The 13,962-nt window shown below is 42.4% G+C and overlaps 1 protein-coding gene across 1 annotated transcript; it reads right to left on the minus strand.

Annotated features, from left to right (window-relative positions):
* Positions 1-355: 355 nt before the first annotated feature.
* castor2 (cytosolic arginine sensor for mTORC1 subunit 2) lies at positions 356-13,731 on the minus strand. The gene is made up of 9 exons (XM_030792886.1): positions 13,571-13,731; positions 8,839-8,909; positions 7,567-7,760; positions 3,503-3,635; positions 2,249-2,372; positions 1,864-1,974; positions 1,160-1,242; positions 875-969; positions 356-523 (listed from the first exon to the last, which is right to left on the minus strand). The coding sequence occupies exons 1-9, from the start codon at positions 13,681-13,683 to the stop codon at positions 440-442; spliced, it is 1,008 nt and encodes a 335-aa protein (XP_030648746.1). The 5' UTR covers positions 13,684-13,731; the 3' UTR covers positions 356-439.
* Positions 13,732-13,962: the final 231 nt, after the last annotated feature.

Here is a 13,962-nt window from a genome sequence, read left to right on the forward strand (position 1 = left end):
TCCCTGTAGAGGTGGCTGTGCTTGTGTATAAGAGTGGGACGTTGTGAGTGGGGAGGCGGGTGTTGACGTAGACGTTTCAAAGGGGGTGGGGGGTGGGGGGGTACTGCTGAGTGTGGAACTGAAGCAGCCCCCCCCCCCCCCCCCCCCTCCCGCTCCAAAACCCCCAACTCCACACCAATCCCACCCTCACACACACACAAAAAAAAACACACACACACCCCGCCCCCTCTTCTTCCCCCCAGCTCACCCCAATTTTTCTTTCCCCCCCCCCACCTCTTCAGTAACCGTCCCCTTCCCCAGTCCGGTCCACCCCGCTCCGCCCCGCCCCGCCCCGACCCGCCCCCACCGACAGCAGTCCGCCGCTAAGCTCTTGGCACTTTTAAGAGTTTGACGTGAAATCAATATGTTATCGAGGACGTGCCACTCCAGTCCTGCCCTGTCACACGGCTTCTTCTTCTCGCTGTCCTGTGCCCTCATTGGTCCTCAAGGCGCCAATCACGCTCTGTATGTTCTCCTCAGGAACCTGAGCAGGGGGAAAAAAACAAAAAACAAAACAAAAAAACAAAACAAAACAAAAAAAAAAGACAACAACAGCGCTGAGTTCCGTCAGTTGCTTCACAAGTTAAAGCTTCAAAGAAGTCAGTCAAACGCTGCTGTATGAAGCACAGTTCATACGTGAATTTTAAACATCTTGGTGCTTGACGTAGGTGTCACTGACGTTGAATGACACTCTTGACTGAATCGTTGAATACGGTTTAAAAATTTGATTCGCTGTAAAGGATGGCATTACTGCCGTGATCTTTCTTCCAGACGTGTGCGGGTTTTTCTTTGTTTCGAGAGGTCAGTGTGAGGTTGCCGTAGGAGGCGTACTCACCAGAGCATGGTCGAACTTGAAGGTGCTGATGTAATAGGCGGGAATGTCGGCAGTTGCCAAAGGTTCTGATATCTGTGCCACAATGCCACATTCATCTGATAAAAACCAGAACAAAAGAATAAATGTTTCCACTTTCAAATCTTGAAGCAACAGCATTTGGGGCTGGATCCCTCCATGTCATCTAATGACAACTTTTATATTATGACACATGTATAAATAGACATTTTAGACACTTATACACACACACACACACACACACACATATACATTTAAAAATAAACTTACCGAATCCTAAGGGCTGCCCTCCAATGCGGACCATTTTCCAAAGCTCCCCTGATGCGCTGGTGAAAAGTACATTGTTGGGAAACCTGCAGGAGAACAAACAAAAGCAAACACTGAATATATGAATATCATCGCTTTTTTTTTTTTAAAGCACCAGAGTTGCAAAATCTATTTCTATCCCATTATTTCACCTCTCAAAGACAGGGTCATGATTTTTTTTTTTTTCATTAGTGTGGTCTAACTTTAAATCGGGTAGCCGTGGAAATGTGGTAGACGGGGTTTAAGATGCTAACAGCTGGGAGCAACTGCAGTTATCAGGCCAAAGTTTGAATTAAACAAACTATTTACTCTGCACATGCTAATTATTACATTAAAACACAGCTACTACAGCAAATTGGATGTTTGAAATCCTCACCAAATGAGGAGATGTTTTAAGGTGAGAGTGTAATGGGGGGGGGGGGGGGGGGGGGGGGGGGGGGGGGGGGGGGTGGGGGGCCATAACATTTGGTAAAAATATATTTTAATAGAGTAAAGAAACGGTCATTACTGCTACTGATCCTACTGGTTAGCAAGCACCATTCTATCTTAGACATACAGCATGTTTCATATATCTAAGGCCTCCTATTCACTACTATTGATGACACAGTGGTACGGATGACTGGGTTTGGACAGGCTAGTAGGCCTGCTACAGGCTAGTAAAAGCTCACCTTCGAGTTGTTTGCTCATCCATTACCAAAGAGATGTAGCCTTCGATGAGAGAGAACGAAAAGAACCGGATGTGACCGGAATCTTCGCTCGACGCCCCCGACTCTTTCACCCTGGAACGTAAAACCGGCGTGATTCGTTATCACCATAACACTCGAAACGGTTTGTCTGTCTGTCTGCAGCAAAGAGTCTTGGGCAGTTCTACACGTCATAAAAGAGCGAGACCAGAGCAATGTGATAATGCTGTCTCCTCTCTGTCTCTAATTCACTCCTACGCTAGATGACCTCAGAAACACTTATCAGTGTACTAATAGGGATAGCAGATGGCTATTGGTGATGACCATATGTGAAACAGAAGGAGGGGGCGAGGAGAGGAAGAACTCTTACCCGCCCGAGTAGAACATCACATCCATAAGGAGAGTGGCCACAGAGGGGAGGGTGTCTGGATCCAGGCTCGTCACACAGAACATGTTACTGGGGCTAAACAGTGGGTGAATGATGGGCCGGGGAACTGAGGGGTACCAGAAAAAAACAAAACAAAAACAAAAAAAAAACAATAAAAAAACAAAACAAAAAGAATGATTATCAGCTTCTTAGAGATGAATATACATCTTTTTTTTAGTCCCTTAGAACCTTAAAAATGTTCATGAATAGGGTATAAATGCACATTTTTTTTCTATTTCTAAACAACCTTTTTTTTTTTCCTTTTGTTTTTGCTTTTTACCCCACTGTTCCTTAAGATTAAGTTTCAAGGACTCAGTGAACAGGAATTTTTTTTCTTTTTAGCAGTAGCCAAGCACCAACACACCTGATTCACCTTGGTTGCTAGACACCAACCACTTGCTGAATCAGCACTAATGCACTTTGTTGAATCAGGTGTGTTAGTGCTGAGATAGGATGAAAAAAATATATATATATATGTTGCCAGACAGCTCCTCGGGGCTAGAGTTGGGAAACGCTGCAGCGATTTTGTTTATTATGGCTATTACATCCGTCTGACGTTGAAGAGGTACATATGTAACTCTCTGGTCTATTCCAAGCGTTAACACAGTCCAGTCGTACGGCTCTAGTTCGCCTTAAATGGTCTATTTTATTGCTAATATTAGCATGGAACAGATTGAAAATGGTATAAGAATGATTTTCTATGTGTAAACCAAATCCACAAACAGAAGTGTGGTGCCAATCAACAGGACATTCCTTTATAGTACCACGCATAAGCTACAGCTCTAGTAAACAGGAACGGAGATTCTACGAAATGATGGGAGAGACGAATGACAGTCATATCTTTTCTTGGCGGTATATCAAATCGAGGTTTCAGATTATGTTCGGGGGAGACGGTCTAAACATAAGTGACGAGATGACGTACGAGGATGAACGCGCGTCCTTGAGACCTTTCCCAATAATATCCGCAATGTCGAGCGGCCTGGGGAGACTGATCGCTCAACGTAACGGCCAAACTTTTACCCCAGAGCCGTAAAAAAAAAAAAACGGTTGGACATACGAGCTGGGAAAGGCGAGATGCTTCAAATTAATCAGCTGGGGTTTTTTTTTTTTTTTTTTTTATGACAACCTGATTCGAGTAAACAAGCCTTTTCAGGGGAATAGATCGGTAATTCAATAGAGCGGCAGAGAAATGCACACCGAGTTTTGGTTTGATGAAGCCGTTGGTGACCCCCGTGGTGTTGGCAGCGACCGCCTCGCCGTTGACCACTCTCAGTAGGGTAAACTCGGAGGAGAGGGTGTGCATGACCATGGGCAGGTCTCTCTCGCGAACCTAAACACAGAGCAACACAGATTAACCGTGAATCACCGTCCTTTTCGGCCAAAAATGAGGTTGTAAACAATGTGTTAGCAGCAACAGGAAGGAAAGAAGCGTGGTGAGCTCCTCAAGAACGGAAATTAATTAATTTATGCTGCACTGATGTATTTGCCAGCTAATCGACTGTTTGTAGATTAAACAGCAGATAAATAAAATTGTGTTGACTGTGTGTTACTGGACAATGATCAAAATCCCATAAAAACTGTACTAAGTCTGTACTTTGAACTTGTTATTCAGTGTACAAGTGAGGTTTGGCTCTTATTTGTACCCAGGAACCAGAGGCATATCAAATTGCGAGGAAATGTGCGCTTGACAACATAAAGGCATTACTCAGTGAAAGAACCTTATGAACATAAATATACACATAAATAGTACGAACAAATGTGGACTGAAACAGTACTGGATATAGCTGTCATACAATTATTACATTTAACAAAATCAAGACATTAAAATGCACAGCCTCATAAAGACTAATGAGCGTTCCTAGTCAGGGAGAACCCAGCCATATACGCGGGACAACAGAATATTTACCGTTTGCATCGCACAAACACGTCACATTCTTTACTGAACATTTAGGTACCATTTCTGGTCTCGTTTAGTGTTTATGTATTCTAGACATATTTTCAGTCAACTCCTGAAGAGACAGCACAACTTCTTGGTGCAGCTGGGTTTGAGGAGAGCCAGGAGGAGGTGTGACTAAACCACATTCCCTCTCTACGCCTCTCTGCTCCTCTCTGGATGCAAATAACTGAAACTGGCTGATTTAATCACATCAGAAACTAAGAGAAAATTTGCATTTCAAAAATACTGCTAACAACTTCAGAATATATTATAACGCAAACAAATAATGAGGCCGTCTTAAACAAACAATTCAATTGAAATTCAAAAGGAGGGGCCCAGAGAGAGAGAGAGAGAAAGAGAGAGAGTCCTGACTCACGGCACATCCTGATCAAAACAAAACCCAACTCAAGGGTAGCCATATCGAGGTGCTTTCTCCGTGAGAGACTTAATGAACACGCAAAGAAAGAAAAAAAAACCCCCAGCTTTATTGCAAAACAGTACCCTCAGGGGCTTTATCTAACTATAATACTAACGTAAACTAATTATTACATCTTTTTTTGGGTAAGAAAGCACGGAATGACACAAACCCCTATGTAACAATCTGAAACCCCCCCCCCCCCCCCCCAAAAAACCCACCTCAACCAAAAGAGCGCACAAACAATACATGACTCAACCATGTCTGGGGCGGAGGGTATTTATGTGCTTCACCAAGCTTGTTCCCTGAGCACAATCTTGTGTCAGTGTGCTTTCAATATACGTCAGAGCAGGATTTTTTAGAGACAAAAAAAAAAAAAAAAAGGAGAAAAAAACCCAGTGAAAAGCAGGCAGCAATCTCCTTTAGGCTGCTTGAGTCAGACACAGAGGTTTATTTAGGCCTCTCTTCTGAAACCACCTTGGATTCAGCATTTTGTGCCAAGCCCTTGTATTCGTGCAAAGCAGATGAGGATATGAGAGACAGAGAGAGAGAGAGAGAGACAGAAAGGGGTGAAATCCATGTCTGCCCTTCCTGTGGCCCGACTCAGGGAGCTAAGCTTTCGGAGGCTTGGTCGTTTTCTCCCTTTCTTTTCGAGCCCTGTGATTTCTCTATGGTTTGGTGCAGCTGGTCTGGAACATGTACGGTGTCGTGAAATGTTACCACAAATTCCAGCAAGAGGTTGATCCAGGCCTGATCCTCTTTACATAACTAACCCCCCCAGATTACCCATGGCTTCACATTTTTTTTTTTTTTTTATAAACAGGCGGTGGGTGGGGGGGCCTGACTGTGTAGGTTCCTGTCTGTGAGATTCTTACATCGCTGACCGGAGAAACGCGACGGTGTGAGCACAAGGCTAGACAGTTAAGAGTCATCATTTTAAAAAATTAATATGAGAAAGGAGCAGACTGTGTGAGTGGAGTGAGAGAGAGGGCAAAACACCCAAGATGACATAACCCTGTCTCTTTTCTTGTCCTTAGCCTCACATTTTTACCCTCCGAACCTACCTATCCTCAAGGGCAGGGGTGGGCAATTGTTTTTCCCGGGGGGAGGGGGGCACATGACAAACCCAGATTGTTGCCTGGGGGCCAAACACATTTTGCCGTGCCGTAAACTCTTAATTTCATCACTAGATTAAACTGCAGGAAACACACTGTACACTTATTCTTCAGCATGTGTTACGTGTGTTACAAAATCACTCCAAACAGCATCTTATTAAAATGGTTTGATTTACTGTTCCGTGGAACAAAGCCACACACTACACTAATCAGCTTTCAATGGACACAACCCACCCTCTCATCTTCTGATAATAGATTTCTGTATTTTTCCCCACACGTTTGGTCTCGAAGTGACGGCTCAAGTTGTAATCTTTGAATATAGCCACGTGTTCATTGCAAACTAACCACACAGCTTTACTGCCAACCTCAGTGAAAAAATGCTTAGCAGTCCATGACTTATTAAACACACTACATTCAGCATCACCCTTTCGCGTTTTTAGCTCTCATTTTTGCGTAGCGGGCGACTTCATATCGTACCTCCGTCGACTGCGTTGCGCTAACGAAATGCGAATCCCTGTACGCTCACACAACCTGACGTGCCTTGGCAGATGCCACTGTGACTTCCAGTCCGTTTCAAACATCACTCACCTCAATGTCAGCTGGGACAGGAAGGAGGCATGCACACGCACGACACACGAGCGTTTCAAAATAAAAGCCAATTTAGGTCATTTGGTTTGGTTTTTTTTTTTTTTTTTTTTTTTTTTTTAGTTTCATAAGCAAAATGGTGTGGTTTGTCTCAGACCTCCCGGGCCAGGCAGAACCGTTACGAGGGCCGGTTCCGGCCCGCGGGCCGTATAATACTCAGGTCTGCTCAAGGGGTACGTGCTCTAAGAGCAACTTTCACTTCAAAAAACAACACTGTACCGTTCGTACCTTTAGACACGCGTCCTTTCCTAGTTAATCATACAGTGAAGTACAAAGCATGACTATGAATATGAGCGGCCCGAAAAAATAAAAGATAAAAATATTCTGCTATCGTTAATCAGTAACTCTGATTGCACTAGAGATCAATCATAGTTTTAAAGTTGTGTGTGTGCAGACATTGCACATAATCTTAATCAGGATAATAAAAACAAATGTATTTGAGTGCAGGTGCCTGCAGAGAGGGCCTCCCGTCGTGCACAGAAAAAAAAAGAACATATTCAGTTTTAGCTTTTCTTTTCAAAGGGTTGGCTGCGGAAAGAAGAAGAAGAAAAAAAAAAACCCTGGTGCAAATCAAGTTTGGGTTGGTATTTTAAGTAAAAAGGCAGTCATGCTCTTTAAATAGAGTTTTCCACACAACAGACAAAAACATCCATCAAGCTCTCTGTCTGTGTCATATTTCCATCAAATCCCTCATGAATATATAACAACAAAGTGCTTCGGTTTTGAATACTGAGGACAGTAAGTTCCTTTTTGATTGTGCAAATCGTATTGCTAATCAAGACCATGCATATTTATCATATTCAGTCAAAACATCCCTGTGGAATAGATAAGAAAACAAACCACCACCAAGAACAACAAGTAGAAACAAAAACAAAACACAAAAGGTTCAAAAGTCAAAAAAGTTCAGCACCTATGCTAAAAAAAAAAAAAAGCTTTGCTCTTTATGATCGGTGCTTCTGATCGCTGTGTAAGAACCTGATGAACCTTGACTACGACTGTGCGATGTCTGGGTCATGTGACCCATCGAGATAACAGTGGAGCGTCGAAGCCTCGCTGTCATACGGCTTAGACTCAAGTACAGTTACCGGTAACGCCTCGGAGGCATGTGACAAACACGACACCCAGTCTGGGTGGTTCTGCTGTGACTCACCAGTATGAAGTCGGTTTGGTAGGTGGACAGCATGAATACGGAGATGTTATGGTCTGCCAAGGGGGCAATCACAGATTTGGCGATTTTCGTCACTCCGATTGGTTGAGAACTGGTGGCACTTCCGCCCCCCGACACCACGTTGAGAGCCAACCAGGTGGCATCTGCAACGCTGAGATATTCTGACTTGGGCAGCTCTAAGGAGAGAGAGAGAAAGAAAGAGAAGGAAAAAAATGATTAAAGAGTAAAGAGAGATGGATGTCAATTGGGGTGTGACTGAGTTTGGAAAAGTCAGGCGTTCTAACACACAGCACAGTCAATAAGATCATTCGCGGGACAGTTTGTTCCAAAATTCCCTTCGTTTTCTGCCAGCTGTTTGATTTGTAAAGCCGCTGATAGGGTTGACAGTATGCTGAAAACTGCCATTAATCTCCCAGGGAGGGTCAATACAAACCTGTCTGGTTTACTGACTTCATAAAAAGAGTATGTCAACGATGATGACTGTCTTTCTCTCAACATTAGTCACAGACAGAAGACAGAGGGAAAACTTTTTTCATGAAGTGTTTTTTTTTGTTGTTGTTGTTGTTTCGTTTTGCTTTCAGGCTGTACAAGTGAAGAAAAACCAAAAGGTTACACCTGAGGTACAGTCTGACAGCTACATTACAGCTATGGTTTCACATGTAGATTTGCTAACATCCAAGGACAAGATGTTAAATTTGGGGTGGGGAGAAAAAAAGGGATGTGTAATTATCACATGGTTTTACATGAAACAGCTGAGTTCCCAAATCTGAAACCCTTTCTACAATAATACAAAAAGTCAGGAGAGTGACCAAGGTTGATAAAAAAACAACAACAACAACAAGAACAACAAAAAAATGTAACTATAGAAAACTCCAACCGCTAAAGAGGCCTCTGACAATTTTAAACATCAAAACTTTTTTTTTTTTTTTTTGTAAACCAATAATACCCCCGCCTGTTTCGCAACACAGAGCTTCTAGTATCCATGGTGACCAATGAGGGTCACCTTGGCAACCAGTGAGTAATGATATGAATTCACTCGCTCAACCACAAAACCAAACCACTGACAGCCTGCCCTCTGTTAACCCATAATGGAAAAGAGAGACCTGATGTAGCAATATGTGGTCAAACATTGGCAGAAAGTCAAGATACAAGATATTAGAGAGAATCAGTGATATTTTACATGACCTAACCTCGCCTCGCTAGGGTAACCTGCAACTATTTTAAAGTTTTGTAAAAGAGTAACCAAATACTTACCTTTAAAGCCATCCTCATCCACAATGATTGTGTAGTCCTCTGGGGTTTCAGTCAAACTGAAGAACTTACACCTGGAGAGAGGAGAAAGGGGGAGGGGGGGTTATATTTGTAGAAATGACAAGGACACAACTTATCTGCAGCTGGAAAAAAATGTATATGTATAAGTGACAACCATGGTCTGTACAACCTTGTGATGCTGCAGCTTCAGAGAGAAAGAGAAAGAGAGAGAGAGAGGGAGAGGGAGAGAGAGAAAGAGGGAGAGGGAGAGAGAGAGAGAGAGAGAGTGAGATAGAGAGAGAGAGAGAGAGAACAGCCAGTGGACCTGAGAGGGTTCAGTATTCATCACTTCATGCTGTTCCCCTCACACAGATCAGAGAACACATGTCACCCTAGGTATAATACCATCTACATACTGATTACACACACACACACACACACACACAGGTGGATAGAGAGAGAGAGTCAGAGAATCACCCAACCCCCTCGTCCCCCCAAAAAATCTTTAGCCTCTGCCCAGAACTGAAAAATATTTCTGCCATTTGACTGGGCTGTGTCGTTAGTCATCACGAGAACATTAAAAAAAAGACAAAGACTGAAATAAAACTCTCCGGGAGAATCCACACAGAGAACCAGGCACTTTTAGGGCTCCCTGTCTACTGTATGAGCTTGGCCTCAGATGACAACTGGTTACACAAAGCGGTTATACAAACAGCCGCCGGGGCTGGCTGCAATACTGGAGGGGCTGGTCTTTGGAATATATTCATTTCATACAATGCTCTATGCAAACCGTCTGAGATGTATACCACCCCACCCCTCCACCCCCCCATATCTGCCGCCCATGAGACGCAGGGCAGCTGCTGTCGGGGGTTGTTTTATGCTGCTCGTAAAACGTGAACCCACCCAAAGATTCGGTCCAAGAGAGAAGTTCTTATTTACAGCATCCCCCTGCCCAATGCTCCTATCACTTTACTTCTGAGGGGAGTCTAGGCTACACGTCGACTTCGGGGAAAGTCACGTCTCCGTTGACGACGCGGGGGGGGGGAATTCTCTTGAAATGTTTAGCTAGCTGTTTGGGGCAAGCTGTGGGTCTGTGCCATTGGACGAAAATCAAAGAGGGATCAAAGAGAACCTCTTGTTGACAATTTACACCCCTGATGAAAGGTATCTCTCTAAGAGGAGTGCGAAAGAGCAACAGTCGTGCAAGAAGAGTAAAAAAAAAATACAGAGGAAAAGAAGAAGAAAATTGAAAACTTATTCGTGCAGCGACATTTCGCAACTACCCATAAATCCCTTCTTCAATCCAGCAACTGTGAGAAAACGTCAAATTCTCACCAGTAGTTTTTGTATAGAGGTATCAACACAGCTTTTCTTAAATACAGAGGTCATCGGAGGGAATTCGGGAGGGGAAGAAAGGAGAGAGGGGGGGAAAAAAAAAATAGAAAAAGAAAGAAAGAAACCAACAATCCTGATTTGCTGATTGAATTGTTTTGAGCATATGAGCCTCAAATCCAGAGACTGGATTTTTTAACCAGCAGTGACTCATCCTGAGCCATGGCTTCAAATCTGCACAGTAATGTGTTCCCAGCAGCCGCTACTAAAACCACTCGGGGGAGAGACGACAGCTGATCACATTTTAACATGCAAGATAAAATTCTTTAAACGGCTTCTTTATTGACTTCACAGAAGAAAAAAAAAAAGAGCCTAAACCGATAAAACATGAAATCCTCTATCGATGCAAAATCATTACATGTTTTTTTTAAATTTTACTGTCAGATAGTTAATCCTCCCAGTCGAAGCTTTCCCTCCTAAAAAACCAACCTTGGGGCGACTAGCACATGATGAAAATGAGCAGCAAACAACATGACTGGACTGCCCCCCCCCAAAGCAATCTGATTTGACTACTCTTCACTTCACATCACCATGAAAGGGAGCAGGACATGGACAGAGTGACACACCTGAGGCTGCCTTTGTGGAGAAGAGAGAGAGAGAGAGAGAGAGAGAGAGAGAGAGAGAGAGAGAAAAGGGACTAGATCAAACATTATTGTAGGCCCACTGTTCCTAAAATCTAGACTGATTGTATGATCATCCACACACACTCCCTTTAAACACAAAGATAAAATAAGCTAAAATAAGATAATAAAGAATTAATGTTACAAATGAAGGGGTTAAGTTCACAGCATATCTATCTATCTATCTATCTATCTATATATATATATATATATATATATATACAGTATCTATCTATCTATCTATCTATCTATCTATCTATCTATCTATTTCATTCACATTTGTGTACATATATGTATGTGTGTGGTGTGTGTGTATATGTATGCTATGTTAACGATACATTTCCTCTGCCTCTGTGCATGTATCTTGTAATTAGGGCCAGAGTTTTGAGTCTGTGTGACAAAGCTGACTTTTCCTTCCACCGTGTAAGCTGAACAGTCAGCTAGCAAAAACCAGAGAGAAGACAGTCAACAACATTTTAAACAGTAAGCAGCTTTGGCCACACCTCCCCCTATGTTCTGTTCACAAGTTTTGTGTTTTTTTTTTTCTTCCCACCATTGTTCAAATTCTACATGAGCATGGGACACTTGACACAACGCTGCTGAATAGGTAAGCCAAGTTATTAACACAGAAAAAAAAAAACAACTTCCAATATATGGGGGTGGGAGGTAAGTGTGTGTGAGTGTGTGTGTGTGTGTGGGGGGGGGGGGGGGGGTATACAGTGAAAAATACACTCCAAGATCTTCAGCAAAACAACACAGTGCTTAGCCGAATGCACCGGCAGCAGTACGGAGGCCAACTCAGACAACGGGCCTAATGTAAGATTTCCACATCACAGTGAGTGAGCTGGAAGCCAAAGGAAGCATTGAAAACCGATTCTCTCGTCCAGCGAGCAAGAGCGCAAGTCGCCGAACACACAATGGAATGGCCTGAAGACGCAATGTTCACAGCGAGCTGCAAACCACAAGTTACTTTCAGCCAAAGAAAAGACTGTAAAAAAAAAAAAAAGAGAAGACTTTCCCCGTGGGTAGCTTTGTTTAAAGAGCTTATTTTTCCTTACAAGACACAACATTAAAATCACAAATTAAGATGCGACATCTTGTTCCCATTACAACGGTACTTAAGAGTGCTTCCCACACAGAGATCAGGATTCAAAATTCATCCTGACGATTCTCATCTGATATGTTTTTCTCCCCAGTATGGAAAGATGAGGTCACCTTTTATAGATGTTTTATAGATATCTGATGGTAAAACACAAGCAGACACATCCTTGATTAAAAAAAAAATAGTTCTAGGAAATATCTGGAATAAATCCAGCAAGAGGCACAGTATTACATTTCTGCCCGGTTACTATTCTTGACATTGTACAGACCTCAAGTAAGTTAACTGACACTTAATAATAATAAATGTTATATTACATGAATGTTATATAGTTTGCTTGTGGATGATGAAGCATGTATAATTTAGCATTGCAATCTAAGCAGAATACCCGACTTATATCGGACACAAAAGGGGAACGGAGTCCAAAAGCTGCAATAAAATATAATAATGATGATAATAATTCCAAGGCATGTTGTACACAAGCCAGTTAGCGTTACGTGGAGCAAATTTCCAAGAAATGACTTTTATCTGTGTTCTTTCTTTACTTTATAATCTTTGCCGTGGGTTCATTACACACCAGCTCGAGCTCAATAAAAGCACGAGAGAGAGGATGGTCCATGGGACCGAGTCTGGGCAAACATGACAGGAGGGTTACAACATAACGAATGGACAGACCGAAGGACCCTCAAAGAACTCTCTCCTTTAGTCATTCCCCCAGGAGCGAGTGTCAGTAAGAACAGGTAACATTTAATTCAGGTGGATATACCTCCTGCTACGGTTGATGCATTTTGCTTAACAACCTGCAGAGAAAGAGAATTCACAGTGAACTGACGACCCTACCGACAAGATACTTATGACGGTACAACAGTAATGTTTAAAACTAGGTAAAAATGTAAAAGCGAATGTTGCAGTTTGATGCAAAATATTTTTAAAGAAATGGATCTCCCTCCTTTGTCAGAGAAGTCATCTGCTAGAGTCATCTACCCAGTACTATTCCACTTGCTGCAGTACTAGAAACGTCAGGCTTTCATGTAGCATCACTACTCTCTGAAATTAACACAAAAAAGGTCACAATGTTGACAGGATTTTGACAATAAAGAAGCCTACATTTGGGAAGTGTAAAAACTTGCTCTTCGCCATGTCAAAAACGTTGGTTATGATGGTTGCAACATCGTGAGGTTTATTCAGCATCATGGGCTACGTAAAACGTTTCACGCCGCCGGTTCAAGTTTAATTTAAAGATACAACCACCACCACGTATTTTCACGGTTGTACAAGGGAATAACAACTCGACAGAGCTGTAAACACGTACACACACCCCTTTTTTAACCGTCGAATGAGCTACAAAATATTAAAGGTGTATATGACGCTTGATGATCAGAAATGTCAGTGGATGTTAAACACCTCTTTTCACTTGCATCATGAAAAAATATTTGCCTTAAACGAAAAGGAAACGGAGAGCTGAGTTAGATCAAATCAGAACTGCTTGACACAACACGTATTTAGTTGCCAGTGTATTCGTGCAATACTTTAAATACATCTTAACATAAGAATGCACCACGACCATTTTTACATTATTGTGAGACTGCAAACTTGCAATGTTCATGTACATAAAGCTACTTACCTTGTTTTAGAGGGCAGGAAAGCTAGTTTGATTAATCCGTGAGTGCAAATCTGGATACCCTCTTTTGCTATACTCGCTACTTTCAAGCTGTGTTCTAAAATATGCAACTCCATTTTTTGCGTCTTCTCATTTGTGATACATCTAAAACATATAAATGTATATTCTGATTGTTTAAAAAACAATAAATAAATAAATAAATAAATAACTAGATCTATTGAGAGCTTGTTAAAACCTTAAAACGGAGCGGAGTGGAGAGGAGAGAAAAGGAAAAGTTATCCAACGGGGAAAAAGAGAGAAAGAGAGTGAAGTGGGGTGAAATAAAAGAAAGCACAACGAGGTAAACGGGAAGGGAGAAAAAAGAGGACTGTCGGCCCCCGTGTTTCCACTCCGAC

This window comes from Chanos chanos, chromosome 15 (genome assembly GCF_902362185.1).
Source record: "Chanos chanos chromosome 15, fChaCha1.1, whole genome shotgun sequence".
Classification (NCBI taxonomy): domain Eukaryota; kingdom Metazoa; phylum Chordata; class Actinopteri; order Gonorynchiformes; family Chanidae; genus Chanos; species Chanos chanos.

Excerpts from the sequence above, each read along its gene's own strand:
- castor2 (XM_030792886.1), bottom strand. The coding sequence starts at position 13,683 with ATGGAGTTGCATATTTTAGAACACAGCTTGAAAGTAGCGAGTATAGCA. Across the intron at positions 3,636-7,566 it reads ACCAAACCGACTTCATACTG|GTTCGCGAGAGAGACCTGCC; the intron begins GTGAGTCACAGC and ends CTCTGTGTTTAG. Across the intron at positions 970-1,159 it reads AGGGCAGCCCTTAGGATTCG|ATGAATGTGGCATTGTGGCA; the intron begins GTAAGTTTATTT and ends GGTTTTTATCAG.